This window comes from Saccostrea cucullata, unplaced genomic scaffold, assembly GCF_032062105.1.
Source record: "Saccostrea cucullata isolate Sc308-1 unplaced genomic scaffold, CSIRO_AGI_Scuc_v1 ctg348, whole genome shotgun sequence".
NCBI classification, from domain to species: Eukaryota; Metazoa; Mollusca; class Bivalvia; order Ostreida; family Ostreidae; genus Saccostrea; species Saccostrea cuccullata.
The window spans coordinates 533,289-555,311 of NW_026933269.1; the positions used below are offsets into that span (position 1 = coordinate 533,289).

The 22,023-nt window shown below is 31.5% G+C and overlaps 1 protein-coding gene and 1 pseudogene across 1 annotated transcript; one reads left to right on the forward strand and one right to left on the reverse strand.

Moving 5' to 3' along the window:
• Window positions 1-881: 881 nt before the first annotated feature.
• On the reverse strand, window positions 882-2,934 carry LOC134237872 (uncharacterized). Its single transcript, XM_062720022.1, has 2 exons — window positions 2,669-2,934; window positions 882-2,255 (listed from the first exon to the last, which is right to left on the reverse strand). The coding sequence occupies exons 1-2, from the start codon at window positions 2,916-2,918 to the stop codon at window positions 1,780-1,782; spliced, it is 726 nt and encodes a 241-aa protein (XP_062576006.1). The 5' UTR covers window positions 2,919-2,934; the 3' UTR covers window positions 882-1,779.
• A 6,412-nt stretch (window positions 2,935-9,346) lies between these two features.
• LOC134237873 (zinc finger protein 862-like) lies at window positions 9,347-11,334 on the forward strand (annotated as a pseudogene).
• Window positions 11,335-22,023: the final 10,689 nt, after the last annotated feature.

Sequence of the window (22,023 nt, forward strand, 5' to 3'; positions counted from 1 at the left end):
TTGAATAGCAATAATGTACAAAATCAAGCAATATTTTTTAATATATATATTTAACATACAAAATATGTAAAGTAGGAATATAATTACATGTATTGCATTCACATTTTACGAAACAAAAGTATCAATATCTTCATCATATAAAGAGACATCAGACAATTCAGTTGGAGCAATACTACTCTATACAGAAGCTATTTAATGATTCTAAGTAGATTTTTTTTACTTTGCTGAAGGACCTTTAAACAATCTACATCCATTTAATGAAAGAGAAACCAACTTAAGTGTACATCATGCAAATTACTCTTCGTAAAATTCTAGTTTTGATCAGATTTGGAGATTTAGGCTGATGATACGAACAAAAAGATATATGTATGGATATTTTAGATCTATAGATTTCGTAAATGATTGAAATGATACGTTTGTAAGTTTTTAGTCTTTCTTTGAATGTTAATTCATTGATTAATTAATTTATTTATCTTTTAAAAAAGAGGGGCGGGTTCAATTTTTTTTCTTAATTCAGCGAAATATTTTTCTTTATTCAAGAATTTCATTTCTGACTTTTTAACCGGTCTTTTAATTCTTATTTACATGTATTTATTTTGTAGAAAAGAGGGGCGGGTTACATTTTTTTCTCTTATTCAGAGAAAGATTTTTCGTTTATCAAGAATTTCACTCAAAACCTTTAAATTGAATTGAAAGCTAACAAAAACTGCAAAGTTAACATTCTGAGCATACTACAACGTTATTTTAATTGCGTATATAGTATGTTCTGTTTTCCTTTTTAATAATGTTTCTAAATTGAAGACATTGAAAAGGTAACATATTATTTAAGAAGACGATTTATTTTATTAAAATTAAAAGGTATATTAATTCCATTTTTCCTACTGAAATGGATATATTTTAATTTCAAGCGCCAATACCTTTTAAAATTTATAGGTGTTTCCAAAATCCAAAGAAGAGCCTTTTCATCATTCATCATGGTGCAGATTAATAAAAAGTAAGTTTGGATAGAACTGTGTTAACTATTTCAACACATTGTCTCGCTTATTAGGAAATCATTTTAATAAGTTTATATCCCTGTTCGTGGGCAAAGTGTTTTGACTTGTTTGTGAAGAATTTATTTTGTGATTTACTCTTTTCCACGATAGATTAAATTAATCAGTATATGTTTTTAAAAAAAACGAAAGGTCGTTGTGATGAACATATCTAGACAATGGTGATCCATAATATCCGACTAAAATTACAAACGTTGATATCATAAAAAGACAACATGTGCGTTTTAAAAATAGGTGATATACAGTAAAATTACATATTTTCGTGGGGTCAAATTTTCGTGGTTTGAGGAAAAACTTTTGGTTTGTGAGGATTTGATTTCGTGGATGTAGAATTGTTGAATATCCATGTATGTCACATTTTTCGTTTTGTGGTGGACATAAATTCGTGGGTGTCCTCTCACTTCGAAAACATCGAAAATTAGACCCCACGAAAATTTGTGATTTCACAGTAGATGAAAAAAAAATAAAGAGAATGAAAAGTGATCAATATAAAATGAATCGCAAATGTGAATAGGGAATTAGGCGTGTAAAAGTTCCATGGCGTAGATCGCGTGAGAAGAAGCAAAATTTATCCCCTGTTGACTGATCAATCTTTTAATACACATTTCATATAAAATAGTTAGGAAACATTTTGTAATTAAAACTTAAAAAAAAAAACAAAAGTCTTACAGCTGGTATGATTCATGTTAAAAAACGTCATGTAAATAAATATTTTTTTTCTCTTTGTTCATGAAAGATAGATATGCCAATCAATATCAAAGCTCCAGGTTCCAAGTCCCAAAAATTTTATATCCAAAGAAGAGTCTGGATCCGACCAGGATAGAATTTCATTCTCATATAATATGTGGCCACGCCCAAATCGTATGACATCATTATCCCAAGTGACCCAGAAAGGCAGGAATTTATCACAATCGACAACTCCACTTCCACCACGTTTATGGTCCCCGCTTTTCCTGACGTATGTCCACGTGTTGTTCGATCCACCAATCACAATTTCATAAGTCGCCATTCGTTTCATTGCACTCATTTCAGTTTTGGATAAACCAAAATGAGCATCCTTGCATCCTTTGATATCCATTATTAGATTAGAACGGTCTGATCCGGTGACGCCATAATTCGTAAGGCTGTAATATGGGTTTAATTTATTTGCTGGCGTATAGATATTAAAAACGTTGCTCAAATTGAATTGTGGCGCTGAATTACCTACAACAAAGGGTTTGTTTTTATAATTACTAGGCAGGTTTTTTTAACATATAAATTGCTGTGGAAAAATTTGAATTCAAACATATGTTTATATTTCCATTTTTCTCCAAGACATCCAAATATTTGGAAAGAAAATTTTGTCATCTAAATAAATATATAATTTTCCTCCTTTATCGTTTGCATTTTATTTCATATTATATTATTTTAATTATCTGTAATTTCTTCTTTTTTTTTTAAATTTTCTTAAGCTTTTCTTAAAAAAAAACTTGTACAGTGTATTTTGCATGATGCATTTAATTCTCAAATAAAGACATGGTTGTCCTTTTAGGGGATGAAAAAACCCACTGATCTCGAAAATGTAAAATATATACTCATGTAAAATACTAAAGGAATTATGACTTATATTACCTTACCAATATAATAAGCATCCCATCCACTGCAGCAATATTTACCATTGATCTGGCATAGATGCTGTTTATCATTGTATAAAAATAGACGACAACTGTCATTTTTCTGGCATTGTCTTGCACATTGTACAGAGGACAGTGTTATCACTGTTTCTCCAAGCGGGGTGGAACAAATTCCTTCACAGATAAACCGGGAAAACCGAAAACAAGAAACAGTACCCACTGCATATAAAAGAAAAATTGTAATAACTTCCATTTTTTATTCCATCTCTTTTGAAAATTTTGGTTAGGATTTTTCAGACTGAACAATGATGTTAATGTTCCATTCAAACAGTGCGAATTCTTCTACAAGACAGGCAATTATATGTGAAGAAAATGTTTTGATGGTTTCAGTTCTGAATTATTGACAATGGTGTTTTAGGGATGAAAGTTAATGTGGTCCTAACATCAATTTCATAGGCTATTCAAAACATAATAAAATCTTCTCAAATTTAGAGAAAAAATCCATAGTCGGATGTTAACTGAATTGGAAAGGCAAAAATCAATGAGATAACTTTTAAACAAATTACGGTTAATATTTTTACATGTCCCTATCAGATTTATTTCTATCATGACTTTTTCCCGATTTTTATGCCTAAATTGGACTATTGATTGATGTTTTCCCTATATTCTCTTGTTTTCTCACGATGTGCGAAAGCTGATATTTTATATCGGTAACATTTATCCGATTTTTCTATTCAGCTGTCATGTATACAATCTAAGAGATAAATATAAAAATGCCAATGTTAAGTTTAACCAAACAACGTTCTGTAAGAACAAAGATTACTTTTTCGTCCATTACAAAGGAAGAACATAATGGCTACTAAGAGCAGATCCAATTTTTTTTTTTTTTTTTTTTTTTATTTTTTTTTTTTTTAAGCTTTAGATTTTCAATTCACTTTCTAGAATCTCTTGCATACATGCTACATGTTGCGTTCACTGTTACGTTCAATATATTTCAGAATTGAAGATTTTATTACAGTGGTGACATACCCTCGCATATGATGTGTTCTGACTATAAAAGAATGGTTTAACTGGTTAAGAATGTCTTCTCTAATTTCGTTTTCTTTGACGTATGTAGAGTAATTTAAAAAAAATTATCAATCATTCATAATGATTTAGTCTTTGAAGTCATTAAAAAAAATCTTGTATGAATATGACGTTTGGGTGTTTAATTTGTCACTATGAATTATGAATGTGGGTAAACAAATATTTGAGATTGCAAGGGTAATTATCATAAGAAGGTTTAAATGGCACACTTTATTTCATATTTTTGAATTATACTGATTTTCAGCCAAAAATTTAATTGTCGTATATTAATTTTAAAGTTCAATGAAACTATGGAAAAATTTTATTAATTCAAATGCACTTTTGGATATAAAAACAATATAATAATTTGATAATTATGCTTATTTCCATAAGAATTATAACCTAATTTAACAAATTTGAATAAAAGAAAAATAAAAAAAATCAAATTTAACCAAAAAAAATAACATCAATTCATATACATGTAATGTATGACAGTGTCTGAATTAGTTTTTATTGCCACAAGTAAAACTCAATTCATTAACCTCATTTCTCGATTTAGCAATAAAATAAAATATTACGTAAATATTTGCCTCAAACTTCCAAAAAATTACAGTACGTAAAAATACATGGAAATAAATATAATCACAATCACTAGGTACTGAGTAATTATTGTTATAATAATGTCAAAGACATGAACGAAAATTAGTTGGGAAATTTTAACTGTATTCATGAAATAATGCATTGTTGTCCGTGTCATTAACGCCGCCAAATTATGAAGCCTGCTTTTTAAAGAACACGTTCAGTATCATCATTATTTTGTATGATGAATAAAGAAATAACAAACATATATCAGTTTCAAATCAACTGAGACAATCTAAATCGGGAGCTAGGCAAATACAAACCTCTTAATACATTAGCCATGTGTGGCCTTGTACCACTACAAACCGGTCAAAAGCACCGTGTAGCCCTGGCATATTAGAGAAAACAGGAAAATCTGTAGTGTTACAGTAATTAATAACCAAACATTTAGCAAGAAAAATGTAATTAAGCATATTTGACTTTTCGATGGATAGTATTTGTGGAAAAGCCATGATTGTATTCAACATTGAGTTTCCAAAAATGATGATCTCTAAACGAGTTTCACGTCAACTAGTTCTAGTCAACTAGTCAATACCTTGTTACTTTTAAGAAAATAAATAATTGTCATCCTACAAACCTAATGCATGACACTTTGTAAGATTTAAAAAAAAAAGAAGATATTTTGAGATGAATAAAATTCGATCAACAGATTATTTCATTAAGATATTCATAAAATCGTTTGAATAAAAAATCAAATAAGTATTTTCATGTGCATCCAATTTTCCATTTTCAAAGGAGGACATTTTTGTTTTAATCCAACCTACGGTCTTATTTTGTATCGAGGTAATTTTTGAGAAAGTCTTTAATAAGTCATTTTGTAATATTCACATATATAAATGAAAATAAACATATGTTCGATAATCTAAACTAATAATCTTTGATGAACTGAAACTTCAAATCAATTCACAGTTGAAAAAATATTAGAAGCTTAATGTCTGAATGAGAACTTAAATTTCAATTGGATAAGAGCAAGACTGGTTATTTTATTTTTTATTTTTCGTTTGAATAAAATTCATTGAATTATCATTTTTTACTCTCCTTTTATAAAAGATAGAACATGGATTTGAGACCAAAATGAGCCTTTTTACAATAATATTAAGCAAGTTTGCATTTTAAAAGGAAAGAAAGAAATAGCAATGATTGTGTTTCATTTTTCCACGATTGTTGGCTGCCAATGAACAAAGAAAAAAGAACTGTTATTGCTCCGTCAAAACCTCATAGATTTACGTCTAAATGCACTTTGATTTTTCTATTGAAATTAATTGAATAGAAGCTGTAATCAGTATTATCAGGACAAATAGGGGGGTTTAAAGAAGTGCAATAATTTTTAATACAGATCTTGATAGCTTGAATAATTTTTTTAAAAATACATATAAATACTCTGTTTACACAGCAGGCTTCACGGACCAGTTTGACGTTCAAAATGGTGACGTTTCCTAACGCTGCGATGTTAGATTTTCTCTATTTAATCCTACTTTTATTACGTCTTCTCAGTTTACTCCGTTGACATAATTATTGTTTCTGTTTTTGATTGCTTCTGTTTTTGTTCGTCTTAATGAGTCGTGCTACATGCATGTGCTTTAACATTTAAACATTTTCAGGTTCTTTTTTGAAACAGCTCAACCAATTTCAACTAATTTTGCATAAGGCATCTGTGGGTAAATGTGATCAACAATTGTGAAATGCATGGTTCCTCCCATATGCATCTTTGAAATTCTTTTTCAATGTTTACTAGACACCAAACAGTCAAACTATTTGCGTGATTGTAACAAGCATTAAACCCTCTATTAAAATTGTGAAATTAATGGACCGGTGTTTGGGCCTATTAGTTAGGGTTGGGCTCTAAGGATCATATACGAGATAATGAAAATGCATGAAATGCACAAATGCAAAAAAAAAAAAAAAATTCAAAATTCTTCTCTCCTCATTTACAAAGCAAATGATCTAGACGAGTGGCGTATGATTAAATTGATCAAGGATGTCCCATTTAAAATTATGAAGCATGTGTTTCATGTGCGGTTTCTCTGGGATTGGGGCCCGACCGCCCGAGATGGTCTGTTTCTCAGGCGGGCGGGTACAAAACTTCAGATGACAGCCCGGTGGTCGGGCTAATTTCAATAGTTAAATACTATTTTTAAACCCAGAATTTCTATTTTCTAATTTTACTTCGTTTACCTCATTAACAAAAATCTGCAGACTATCGGTATCGTTGTGAATTAGGTAAGATGTAAATTGTTATCTATTCGCTCATTGGTCTGTATGAATGTTACAGCCAACCAGCGTGCGCAATACAATTCATGTTCGGCAATAATGATTGCAAGATGATGCGTAGGTTTTTGGGGCTCTCGACGCCAGAAAAGCGTCCCTTGCTTGACGCAAAGGAAAAAAATAAGGCATACGACCAAAACAAAAGACGTAGAACGATAGTTCGTGGTTGGAAGGAAGAATTCAAGTGGTTAATCAGTGATGAAACCCACGGAAAGCTCTTTTGTCAAAAATGTCGGGGGGTGTATGGACCATTGGCAGTTAAGAAGAGCGCATCCGACAGAATAAAGCGATATGCAAATGGACCGTTTGTGGTAGGTTCAATAAACCTTAGACATGACGCAATTACAACACATGAAAAGTCGGAAGGTCACAAGTATGCTGTAGAATTTACAAATTCTAGAAACAAGCCATTAGGCGAAAGTTCTGCAGAAAAAATACTTCATTCATTAAACAATGCTACTGTTTTAAAACTAGAGAAACTGTTTCGAAATGCACATGCCATAGCCAAAACGTCGAGACCTATTACAGATTACGTGTGGTTATGTGAACTTGATGAGAAGAAAGGTGTTGATTTAGGTAGTACTTATAAGAACCACAAAAGTTGTAAAGAGTTCATGGTTTCCATAGCTGAGGTTGAAAGAGAGAAGATAGAAGAAAAACTAGCACGTTAACTTTTGCACAATCATGTCTGATGGGTCGACAGATATTTCAGTGTCTGAAAATGAGATAGTCTACATTCATTTTGCTCACAGAGGTGTTCCATATTGTTTTTTTTCTTGGGTTGATTGAATGTGAGTCAGCAAATTCAGAAGGAATTTACAATGCAATTAAAAAGGCACTGCATTTTAAAAACATTTCTGCAGAAGATAGTCTTGAGAAAACTATTGCGTTTGCTGGAGATGGTGCATCAGTGAACACGGGGCATCTCAATGGTGTGATAGCACATTTCCGCAGGAATGTTAGTCAGTCTATCATCATGGTCCAGTGCATGTCTCACAGGGTTGAGCTGGCTTATAAAGGTGCTTTGAAGGTGAGGGAATTAATTTATTAAAACTAATTTCTAATCAGTAATTTTCTTATTATTTAAAAAAAAAAATTATTTTGTCATAGCTTACAATTTTCACATGTATAATTATAGGTAGCACCAGCATTTACTAAGGTGCATGGCTTTGCTAGATGAACTTTTCAAATTTTACCACAAAAGTGCCAACCAAACCAAAAATTTAAAGAATACTTTCGTTGCCCTTGGCATGTCCCAAAGTCTTCCTACGAGGATAGGCGGAACAAGGTGGCTGGGCCATGTGCAGACAGCATTAAACAGCTTGTGGAAAGGCTATAAAGCCTTTGTCACACACCTTAGCCAGGTTTGGAATAATGAGACTTTTTGAATTTATTGTATTTCTTATGTACGAGGGTTGTCCCGTAAAATCGTGGACTAAGCGTTTTTCTCGAAAAGTAATTGGCGCACTAAGCTGAAATTTTCAGTAATCGTTTATTCATCATATTTAAGTGCATCATTATGTTTTTGATAATATATAGACAAAAATAAAGATTTTATTATGCTTGAATGTGCACAGGGTACGGCCCTACGGCGCACGGTAAAAATAACAAGGTTATATTAGGGAATATACAAGAATTAATTCGTAATAAAAGTTTTCAATACATAAAATTGGGATGAAAAGTATCATAATTCGATTCCTTAATCAATTTTGTCATCATTGTAAAAATTTCAAGGCATGTGGTGAATTTTTGAGAGTTTCCCGAGCATTCGAAATTAGAAAGTGGTAAACACAATACACAAAAAATCGTGAGATTTGATGACGTTACGGCGCACCGGAGAGCAGTTCAGTTAGATCTGGATGTTGTAATGACACCTTAAGAGTCTTTAAATGAATACAGAAGAAAGAAAATATGACAAAAATCACCAGAGCTTTAGTATATAAATGAAATAGAAGTTTTCTTAGCGAATTCTTTTTGATTGAGTCCTCAGGAAGTACAAAATATACGGACAAACTGCTATTGTAATAGCAAAAGACGCTGTCATTGTCGACCGTTGATATGAGATTCTCTGTTATTTGAATGCTGGTGAGAGTACTGTCCACAACTTGCTAATGAAATTTTATAAGATTGCATGTGTGAGCCGGATGGGTTCCTTATCTGATTATAGACACTGATGTATGTAAATCAATGGAATTTTTTAATTTAGATGGGACTTATCCACCTATATTTTAAGCAAAAATGAAACGTGACGCCGTTTTAGACACTTTGATGTTATCATCCGTGCGCCATAGGGCGATACAATACATTACATAACATCTATTAATTTGTTTATTTATGCATATATCTCTTTGAAATTTGCTCTGTATATTCATAATATATGTACTTAAGAGTAGTAAAAATTTCAGAACGCAGTGATGATTGTTTTTCAAACTTGACTACTTGTCCACGATTTTACGGGACAACCCTCGTAAGTGTATCATTGTATGTGAAGTTACAGGTTATAATTTAAGAATGTTGTTAAAGTGTAATAAATTAACATGCAGGTTGCTTGTAAAAGAAGTGGACAGTCAGCAACACAGTCAAAGGCAAAGTACTTGATCAAACTTCTGCGGTCTAAGGATGTTATCATCTTTGCTCATTTCCTTACTGATCTTGTTGGTGTTCTAACCAAGTTCTCCATGTGTCTACAAACGAGAGCAACATGTTTTTATGAAGTCCACCAAGAATTGCAATGTACCATTGCAAACATTAAAAAGCTAGAAAACAGGTGAATGAATTTTTCATGTGTCAATATTATCATTGCATGCATGTGTACTCACCTTTACTAAGGATGCTTTTTTACGATTGATCATATATTACATTGGAAACCTCTGTCTCTCTCAGTCTCTGCTTGCTTGCACATTTATATAATATATGTGTACATATATCATGTGTGTTCCACTTAGTCCTAGCTTCTTTGTAACTTTCTATTTCCAATATTATTAAAATAGCCTATTAAGAAGAATACCAATCAAATTAATATTGGATGTGTAGTTGCACAGCTTTTCTGCTTTGTTATGTCTAAGCATGCTAGTGATTCACATTTCCAGACCTGGTCCTGAATTTAGAAAAATTGTTGATGCTGGAGATCAGTTTGAAGGAGAGACACTCTGTGGAAATGATTTATCCTCTGATCAAATAAAAAGAGTGTTGAAAGGTTTGACAGATAGTTTGGAGGGCAGGTTCAGTGATGTGAATGATGGAGTGAAAAATGCAACCAAAATTGCTGATCTCAAATCCTGGCCTGCAACACTGGAAGAGGCTACTGGTATTAAATGGCTATTAAATATGTAAATAGTTGGACTAAAATATTCATTCCAGTAGCTAGCTTTTATTTAAACCAATATTACTTATCATGATTGATATATATGTATATCAGTATACTATTCATGATTACTACAAATCTTTTCAAGTTTTATGTACCCAGGTATGTAAATGTAATTGTTGAAATCATTTCTAAATCTGAAAATTATCAATTGTTTTGTAGATTTTGGTGATGAGATGGTGCAGACTTTGGTTGATCATTACCGCCAACAACTACTGAATAAGGAACTTGATGTGGAGCTTATTGAGTCAGAATGGACGGTGTTAAAAAATGTTTTGTATAACAAGTATGTGTATAAATTTACTGAAGTTAATTAAGTCATAATGTTAGAAATTTATTGACTCTTTCTTGTAAATGTTATACAATGTAATAAATTGAAACAATATTACCTTTTATAGCCATAGAGTCCATAGCCTGTCCTGGAGTACAGTAAATGATCTGTACATCAGCCGTGTTCCTAACATTCTTAGCCTAGTGGACCTTGTGTTGTCATTGCCAGCTGGGACTTCGGAATGTGAGAGTGGTTTCTACCAGATGAAAATCATCAACAATCAGTGGAGGAACAAGCTGAAGTCATCTTCAATGACTCTCCTAATGACAATTCAGCTACACTCTGAAAGTGTAGCTGAATGGAATCCTGAGAAGTCTATATTTCACTGGAACCGGAATGCAAAGAGAAGACCCTGTTTCATGGAATCAAGGAAAAGGCCTGTTTCCATTCAGAGAGAAGTATTAGAATTAGATGAGCAGGAGGAAGAATTAGGGGAAACTACAGAAGAAGCAGCAGGAGAAAGGGGGGAGAAAGAATACTCAGACTTGGACGACTCGGACTACACTTCAGACTTTTCAGATTTAGATGAGGATGATTGTGATTCTGAAGAATATGATTAAAACAATAAAAGCATCACATATAAGCATTACAGTGTAATGAATGAAATGAATATGGAATTTTGAATGATCATTATATGAAATTTTGAAATGAAATAAATTTAATTCAAGAGATTTTATTCATTCCTCATTCAATATTGGATCTCATTGTTGCCACTTTCCAATCTTTAAAATTTGTTTGAAAGCTCAGAATTTTGACATTGTTTGCAGTCTACCAAAAGAAGATTTATATACAGCATAGAATGATAGATGAATATCTTGAATAATGTTTTTAAGCATGTTTAAAATATGCATCCTTCGGTTTATGATTAGATATGGTTTAAAATATTCTGTAATTTAGTGTAAATGATGAAAAATTCCAAGGGCATGTGAGACCTGTGTTATAAATGTAACTATTAAGTTTTATTTATAGTACATTCATAATAATGAACATTTCAATCAGGACTGGCAGATTTTGAGCAGGATTGGTAACTTTTAAAAGTAGCCAGCCCTGTGTCTGGCTGCTATTTTCATTGAATTTCCAACCCTGGGCTATATTGTTCAAAAGCCATTCTCTGTACCCACTTAAACATCGTTGCCACGCATGGTCACCGATTTTAATAAAACTTCACCCATTTTTAGTACTTTACACCAGAAACATATATCAAATAAATTTTCCTTGCCATGTGACTTGTTTGCCATGGTAACAGCCGGAAAAAAAAGAGATTTTCATTACTTTAAATTTTTACTGAGCCTAAATGAAAACTATGAAAAGCAAACAAAGAATTCTCATTAATACATGACACCTTGTTGCCACTTATACATTAAAGAAATTGTAAAGAATATATCTGTAGGTAAGTGGTAATCAAGCCCTTAGAGTACAACTGGAATACATTTAATATGCTGAAATACATGTGTATGCTGAAAAACGCTCAATATTCTCTTATGGTATGTGTTACATGCTCAGACTCAATCAACAACTTAAGAAAAACAATGAAAATATTTGACATTAAGTATATATGTATAAGCAATAATATTCTATAAATTACTTTTATGGTTGCCATGGTAACACATGGTAACACAATGTAACCAAGCAAAATCAATAGATAAGATTGGATTAATGCTACTATCTTGAGGAAAAACATGAAACTTCAAGACTGGCAAATATGCACCCTTAAACTGTAGGACCTTGCAACACCATCACCATTAGGAAAATTGGAATTAATTGCTACTTTGCAGTGTTACATGTACCAAGAAAACAACGTACCATTTGTCATTTGCTTCTTTAAGAATTTATTTGCCATAAAATCAAAAACTATATTATATGACTCACCTGAAATAGTACTCATCCGGTGGAACTAATGTTGACTATCATATATTAATAAAAATTGATGAAGAAAACAACGCTGTTGCTATGGTAACCAAGGATGGAAAATATTCGATTTTGTGAACTAATTTAATTTTAAATCCTGTGTGCCAGCTTCCTGCACCCAGTTAGAGATTGGATTATACTCAAAATTAAATGGCAGATTAGCCGTTAATAAATATCAATCATTTATGTTTTAGGAATCTACATTTAAGGGCACGTATCCAAGGAAACAATTTATTTTCAGATTTTTAAGCATATATTTTTTGCTTATTTCCATAGCAACGGTCTATTAAAGAATATGATTTGACACGTATAACATCAGATCTTTAACTTTAGGAAACAATCATTTTGTTTTGTGGCAAATGTTAACTATGGGGCTCTAAACGTGTCAAAAAATGTCATTTTTGAAACTTACACATATTGCCATGGTAACCATAACACATAGCAAACAATTTTTGCCCAATTTTTAGTTTAGGATATCAAAGACTTTTATCATAGAGAGTTTGGAGAAATTATAAGACTATGCATGCCACAGTCTAAAAATCCAATTCATTACAGAGAATGGCTCATAAATAGTAAAATTAATAAGTTAAAAAGTATGATGACAAAGAGTTCTGCTTTATTTAGTAGGCCTATTTTTATATTCATTTAAAGGAGGATGCAATTCAAAAACTGGTACAGAAGAAGCTTATCACTTGAAGTGACCTTATACACGAATATACACGTGATATTTCAACGATGCATTTTCAAAGAAAAATATGAGGGCATTTTAAATCGTCTAAGAACTGTTTGAAAAAATATTACCTGTATATTAAGGTAGATCGCGGGTTTACTGTCTGCCTGAAAACATAGGATAAAAATTTGTCAGCTAACTCCACCTGTTTTAATTTTTTTTTTGTGAAATTTTTTTGAGATTCGTCTGCGTGGTTAGACTGTAATCGTAATTCAAATGCGATAATGTTGATGAGAATAGATGACGCTTTTTCAATGAAATATATATTAAAATGTCCGGTATACGCAATTCAAAACCATAATCGTAAAATTAAAACGAAGCAGACGAATTTTATATTACTCGATGTAATGAATGTGAAGTAAGTTTAGAATCGAATTATTGAAAGAAATTAATGTGTTTTCGCTCAATTTCTTGCACAAAAACTTTAAAGTTTTACAATTTTTCATCAAAAGTATTATATTTTCATCAAGACGTTATATTACGTTGGTGCGAGGTCATTATTTTTGTATGCCTACATGACTCGAAAAAAATTGAATTAATCAACAATTCACTCAAAATAAAACATGCAATCTGTGAATTCAATTTTCCGATGAATTTTCCGAAATATAATCATTGCCATAGTTAACCAACAGCGTGGCACTATTTCAATGTCACGTATGGCTAGGGGTGCAGAAAAATTATAACAATTGTACCTGTATATGGATGTAAGAAAAAAAAATCTTACCGGATTTGAGAACATTTTCAAACATATACATTTTTGCATCATTTTTATGTATTAATAAAATGTATCCGATTTTAAATATTGCAGTTGAATTAAAGTAGCTTTATGAACTATATTAATGTATACATTTATGCTTCATAGAATGAATTAATTTTGTCTAATTGAATTAATTATGCTTGTCAAGAAATTTTTGGTTGTTGATAGCACCCCCAACTAAAGAAAAGAGTAGCTATGCCCCTAACTGAATTTGCTTCCTACGGGTCTGCAACTCTTGCCTTGACACTCCACTCCCAAACAAAACACCATGCAATTGCAGCTGAAGGCCGAATCGCTATTGATTGTCAATAAACGGGTCTGAGTTATAGATGACAATATATAGGACGTACATGATTATCTAATTTAACCCCCCCCCCCTACTCCGCCACAAAAGAAAAAAAAAATCAGTTAGAGAAACTCATGTACAAATGATAAGCATATTGACTAACCATATACTGTCCATTTCTTTCTCGTTTTAAAAACCTTATACATGTACTTAACTCAAACAATATTGTTGCGCATATAATATTACCAATCTAGGCATACATCATCGCGAAGAAAATGGATACCTTGTAAGATGAGTTAGAGATGGTTGTTAAACAAATAAAAATAAAGTAGATTAGTATGTTCTATGTAGACTAAATTAAAAAAGCAAAACAAAATTCATTAAAGTGAACAAAAAATTAAAATGAAGGGCAGGCACCAGACACACCGGCGGTGGATCTGTTTTTGTACTGTATTAACAATTCGGCAATAGTATTTTAGAAAGGTACAAACACACAACATATATCAGCGTTAAAAACTAATGTAAAAGACAACTTTGATCAAAACATCATTTATTCTCGATTACATACAAAAAATATTCAAATACACTAAACAAACTTTAATATATATTCCACTTTTTACTGCATACAGTACTGCTGAAGATATTTTTAGCTTGCTAATCAGAACGCGGTAAGCTTTTTACGTCAAATCCTATTGTGACGTCAGCAAACCCGCGATCTACCTTAAAGCGGTAATGAATGAGTTAGATACCATTGAAACCGTAAAAAAATAATATAATGACTTCCACTTTCAGGATACATTTCTTGAAAAATTACTTTGATACACTTCAGTTTTATAATTCATTTATGGTTTGAAATACATGTATAAGGAACAGCTACATGCATATAAAAAAGACGTACATTTAAACTATTCCAAGTAATTAATAATCTTTGATGAATGCCTATGATAGTAAAACCGGGCATATACTCTGCTTATGAAACAGTTATGAATGCAACATTCAATTTTTATATTTACATTTCCAATGACTTTGTCTGAGAAAAAAAAAATGGTACATGTATAAAGTACTTAGTTTCTATGTAAATCGACTGGTTCACCTATAGACGCGGTAGAAAAAATCACGTGCGGGGTTGGACAGAAAGAAACGGATGCGAGATTTTTGGAATATGATTTTTTCAGAATCAAGAGCTTTCAAATATAAGGAAAAACTGTCATATTTTTTGGTTTCATGACGATTTTCAATTGATTGACTTGCATGATGATTTTTTGCAAAGAACTATATGCGGTATATTGCATATATTTGCCCCCCAAATCAAACTTTGATGGAGATATATTTAATTAAGTTCTTAAACAGGGGAGTATATGCTGACTTCAAAGCACTGAATATTTTCACAAGTAATGACGCCATATGTACGTAATTACGTCACAAACATGACGTAAATTTCAGTTTTTTATGAATTTTACAGAAAAATGCACATATTTCGTCGATATTTTGAGTAAAAGTCACCGAGCGCATGTGTGTTCAGGATCAATATTTTGATATAATGTGTAGAATGATAATATCAATGAAATATGTCAATATTGTTCCTGAACAAACTTGCGCTCTATAAATTTTAAAGCTAAAATTGTTGAAATTTTGTCCATTTTGTCCTCTTACTGAAAAAGGATATAAAATCAGACTAGTTTGTGACGTCATAAAAACAAAAATTGTGAATACACTGCTTTGACACTATAATATTTTCTGTTAATTTATATTTCTGATACAATTTATTGAATTCAGCACATTTCAGAAAGTTTTCAAAATTTGACTTTTGTGGGGGCAAATATATGCAATATACCGCATATAGTTCTTATTTGAACATTTCAATCTTCAGAACCCTTTCTTATGAAGCAAGGGCACTTATCGTCTGCAAATGAAGTTCTTGAAGTTGATTCAATATCTAAGATTATATTATACGTATAGAAAATTTTAAAACGAAACAAACTATTGTCAAACATGTTGATGAAATAGTCTGAAGTCATCTTTGTGCACGTTTTATAGCCGATACTTCGCTACAAGTAAATTCGATTCAGCGTATTATTTGAATCACAAATAATCACTATCGAAAGTTAGTCCTGTGACAAAATGTTTATCGACATAGGTTCTAAAAAATTATGAAAAAATGTAATCAGGACATAAAGGCTATGAAATATACAACAAAGGAGTCACTGAGAGAAAACAAAAATATCAATCATATGCGATATCAATTTTGATTAACATGATACTCATTTCTATATCTTTTTAATGATGTTCATAATATCTGAAAAAAAAATCGTTTTATAAGTTAAAAACATTTCATAAACATAGCAAAGCAAGTTGTATGCATATTTTTATATGGATTTTATGTGAAAATCAATATACAAAAAAAATCGTAAATTGTTGACAACGTATTCCAAAATAAATAGTATATGATCATTTGTGCAACAGATTTGCTTACAACAAATAATACATGTACATATATGTCTGTACGTTTGCTAAATGTGGCATGGAACGTTTCTTGAGACACAAACAACATATACATGTACATGTTACTATAATGTGGGGGTTACATTAGCCTAGTTGAGAGTCACAGCAATCTACTTCATCGCACACATCTTGTTTCAGTTCGTCATAGGTAGGTTATATGCTTTTAGTGATTAAAAAAAAAACCATCAAACAAACAAACACAAACAAAACAAAGCAAAAAAAAAAAACAAAAAACAAAAAAAAGCAAAAAAAAAACTGCTTTAATCAGTTACAGAAAGGATATTATCATTTTCACTAACGAATTGAGCTGACATTTCTTATTCAAGAACATATCTGATTTAACTCGTTATACCTGCCTTAATAGTTGAACAATAATAGAGGTATTATAAAAAATTTAGAAGTTAGAAACAGAATAGTGTAAGTATCAAGAAATAAAAAAAAAGATGATATTTTTTGCTTTAAAAATTGTTTGTTTAAAAAAAACTCCACCTATTATATATTTTATCATATTGTGTCAACTTATTATTTGGTTATTTACTATAAAAGAAGAGCGTGGACTTGTAAAAAAGGCAATTGTAAAGGAAGCAGTTACCTGTACAATGCTGACATCCTAAGTATTCATCGCAAATTTGGTCAGTTGTGCATTGGCATGTCTCTTGACATCTGTAACCGTTAAGGTTTCCTCTACATGGTGTAGAACAGTTTGTACCATATGCCCCAAAGCATTCTGAAGAAATTGAACATACATTTTAACTTCACTTAAGGAACGAAATAAATGTCTCATATTTACGTTAAAACATAACTAATTGTAAAGTAGATTCTTTAATATAGATTTTTTGCTTGAACAAAAGTCATGATTCATGATACCTACCGATACAACTCCGATTAAACCAATAGTCACCAGAACAACAATTTTTGTAAGACCAGTATGAAGAGGTTTACATATGCATTTTTAAAGAAACGTGTTCATGTTTTATCTATTCATAGGAACTAATTGGATCTTGCGAACATTCAAACTGTGAAGTAAACAAAAATGTAAAAAAGAGAATCGTTCACTTCCCACAAGTGTGCATTGGCTCGTATGTATTCAATTAAAGATTAAAATATATTAATGTTTTTTTATAAATAAAAAATACCAGATTTTCTGGTTATATCTAGATATTACATATATTCTTTAATATAGATTTTTTCCTTGAACAAAAGTCATGATTCATGATACCTACCGATACAACTCCGATTAAACCAAAAGTAACCAGAACAACAATGTTTGACACCACTGAATAGAAAGGAATTCGAATAAATTATCTGTAGATAACTTAAGTTTAAAAATTCAAGTGATTGAAAATATTTTAGCATGTATACACTGTAACAATTTTCAATAAGAAAAGAATAGAGAGAGAGAGAGAGAGAGAGAGAGAGAGAGAGAGAGAGAGAGAGAGAGAGAGAGAGAGAGACAAACTGTTCTACACCATGTAGAGGAAACCTTAACGGTTACAGATGTCAAGAGACATGCCAATGCACAACTGACCAAATTTGCGATGAATACTTAGGATGTCAGCATTGTACAGGTAACTGCTTCCTTTACAATTGCCTTTTTTACAAGTCCACGCTCTTCTTTTATAGTAAATAACCAAATAATAAGTTGACACAATATGATAAAATATATAATAGGTGGAGTTTTTTTTAAACAAACAATTTTTAAAGCAAAAAATATCATCTTTTTTTTTATTTCTTGATACTTACACTATTCTGTTTCTAACTTCTAAATTTTTTATAATACCTCTATTATTGTTCAACTATTAAGGCAGGTATAACGAGTTAAATCAGATATGTTCTTGAATAAGAAATGTCAGCTCAATTCGTTAGTGAAAATGATAATATCCTTTCTGTAACTGATTAAAGCAGTTTTTTTTTTGCTTTTTTTTGTTTTTTGTTTTTTTTTTTGCTTTGTTTTTTTTGTGTTTGTTTGTTTGATGGTTTTTTTTTAATCACTAAAAGCATATAACCTACCTATGACGAACTGAAACAATATGTGTGCGATGAAGTAGATTGCTGTGACTCTCAACTAGGCTAATGTAACCCCCACATTATAGTAACATGTACATGTATATGTTGTTTGTGTCTCAAGAAACGTTCCATGCCACATTTAGCAAACGTACAGACATATATGTACATGTATTATTTGTTGTAAGCAAATCTGTTGCACAAATGATCATATACTATTTATTTTGGAATACGTTGTCAACAATTTACGATTTTTTTTGTATATTGATTTTCACATAAAATCCATATAAAAATATGCATACAACTTGCTTTGCTATGTTTATGAAATGTTTTTAACTTATAAAACGATTTTTTTTTCAGATATTATGAACATCATTAAAAAGATATAGAAATGAGTATCATGTTAATCAAAATTGATATCGCATATGATTGATATTTTTGTTTTCTCTCAGTGACTCCTTTGTTGTATATTTCATAGCCTTTATGTCCTGATTACATTTTTTCATAATTTTTTAGAACCTATGTCGATAAACATTTTGTCACAGGACTAACTTTCGATAGTGATTATTTGTGATTCAAATAATACGCTGAATGAGCCTTTTGATTGGTTAATCTGGATCTTGAATCTCGAAACTCGAATTTCGAATCTCGAATTTTGAATCTCGTATTTCGAAACTTGAATCTCGAATGAGCCTTCTGGGCTTTCGTAATTATAAGTATGAAAGTTGTTCTTGACTGTGGCCACACTTAATTTTGGGAAATTCTGTAGGAAAATCGGCATTTTTGAACGTTTTTATGAAACCGTCGCATCTTCAAACCATCGCACGTGCCTAACAGCGCATTAAATGACAAAATGAGTTACGCAAGGAAAAGAAGTATGTTGTCCTCTATAATTAACGTACAAGTTGCTGTCCTTTAAAACAGGACTGCAATACGTGGACCATATGCATGTTTTTCTAATCAAAATTTAATTTTAAAAAATTCTAGGTGTATAGTGAATATTCATGTAGGCTTGTTCACATTTTCTACAATGATCTGCCTACTTATGACTGATTGTAGACTCAAAGCAAAGTTGTTAAATTTTATTTCCGATTAGCGACCTTTATAGTTTTGTCAGTTTAAAAAATCGGGCTATTTTGATACATGTTACCCATAATGGCTGGGACTTGACAACACCTGTTCTGGATTTATACAAAAGAAATCTATCATGAGAAAATAGAGATCTGATGGTTCGCGTGTAGCACAGCTTTGTGGTACACAGATTAATTTTTTTGTCGGAGACCCCCCCCCCCAACACACACACATTAAAAGCCATTGCTACAGACCTCTATCAAACGGTAATTTGGATTGCTGAAATATTAAATCATTTTGCGAGCCTTGATGCGCAAAACTAATGCCAGTGAAAACTTGTTCTATCTTTTAAAAGCTAGAACTAGTCGTTGAATGACGTTTTTCATTCTAGGTAAGTTACATGTATCTTCAAGTTCTTCCTACTTTTAAAATGCTTGTAACATAGAATCAATGTTTAGTTTGTATATAAAAGTATATGTATAAGAGAAATTCGGATCTGCCAATGAATATGTAAATGCGATATGCGGATTTAAAAGCGCAATTAGAATCGGGCGAATTATTCTACCGGCAAGTTACTCTCAAGCATTCTCGCGCATGCGTAGCCTGTCGTTTGCCAATGGCATCCGGTTTAACCTCGCTTATATACTTGCTGCGTGGACCCTGAGGGTCATGAATAGAAACTCTATTTTTGTGAAAAACATAGGGCAAAATATGATGGTTCGTTGCTTTAGCTCTTTCAGAAAAAGAATAGATTGTATTATATCATTTCATAAACGTTTATAAAAAAATATTTTATAAAAATATACAGTTTTAAAACTTTTCATGCCTCAACTTCTTAGAAATTGTTTGTCGAAAACTGTCTCTAAAATACAATCACATTTTAAAACATGCAAGCTTACTCTATTATTCCACAGAGGTTGCTAATGGGTTGTTCACAAACATCCTCTTGTAATAGTAAAAGGAAAATAAAAATACCACTGAAAAACGTTTTAATTCTTACATGTACATGTATAAAATGTGTTATCGGATGGTGCTTAATATATTCATATCTCAAACTTTTATTTTACTTCCCTTATACTGGAGCACTGAATGCCAATTTCCCTAATATGAGTGGATGTACTTTGTAAGTTACCGAGGATTATTGATTCAAAAACCTGCTAAAATCCTGAACGATTTTTTTGTGGATTTTACAGAGGACCGTATTTTGAGGCACTATGTAAGTTTCTTGATTTAGGTATAGAAATTTCATTTATTATTTTTAATGAAAGTCAGTGGCTCACGTGTGTTAAATCTCATTTGAATTTTTCTGATTGCATTTTTTCGGTCATTTGATTGTCGGTCTCTCTGTTATTAAACCTACCACATATTAGACCTTCTAAACCACTTGACTTTTTTTTTAGACAAAATGACCACACATTTTATTCAAGGTAATTCAATTGACGGATTGCGATTCTTTTCAAAGGAAAATGATTAAGAATTAAAGGAAATGGTAACTTCTTTAAAAAATCCTCCTTTTAACAATTATTGAGGAAATAATTGAAAAAATTTGTGAAGCCTTCATTAAATAGAGTTGATCCAAGTTTGTTCAAATCATGACCTCTGGGGGTTAAAGTAATACCACAATTGGGAATAAAAGTTTTACCTAGAAAATTTTTGGAAGAAAATAATCATAATCGAAACAACACCCAAATCTATCATTAGCAATTTTAATATTGAAGCATCCACAGGCAATGTATACTCAAGTTTGCTCAAATATGATAACTATTATGAAGAATATGAAGAAGATTTAAGACTAGCTTTGCCCCTGTTATACGAAGTAGTAGTGGATTTTGTATTAGAGCGTGGCTCGACTGATCATAGATACAAAATCATAAATTCTTTTCAAATCTTGTTCTCCTAGCAGTCTCGTTTACAGACTTCATTTCAAGGGCATTATGGTCAATACAATGGTCTGTTAAACAAATTCACTTTAGGACTGAGTCAATTGCTGGTTGAAGATGTTCATATTAAGTCTTAGTTCATCATTTACACACTGAATTAACAATGATTTTTTGCTTTATTTCCCGATCATGACAAGGAACACACAGCGGTGTGACCGGTCGGCAGGGGATGCTCACTCCTCCATTGCATCTGAGTCTATTTCTGATGTTTTGTTTGCTCTGCTCTTTTTTATAATTTTTTTATGGGTTTTGAGCTTGAATACTGTTTGTTTTATTCTACTTCCATAAATTTCATTAGTACTCAATATAAGGTTGACAAAATTATTTGTCTGTAGTTTCTCCCATATGTCCCCATCCTCCTGTGTACTAAAAAAAGTTCTAGAGGTTATTGGTTGGCATATCTCATCTCCAGCAACAATATGGTTCACGTTTTTCCATTTCACGGTCGTAACAAAGATATTATCAATAACTTAAAAAATCGATTTATGTCATA

Bases quoted from the DNA above. Each gene is read 5' to 3' on its own strand.
- LOC134237872 (XM_062720022.1), bottom strand. From the start codon at position 2,918: ATGGAAGTTATTACAATTTTTCTTTTATATGCAGTGGGTACTGTTTCT. The intron at 2,256-2,668 runs GTAAGGTAATAT...CCTTTGTTGTAG, and splicing joins ATGGGATGCTTATTATATTG to GTAATTCAGCGCCACAATTC.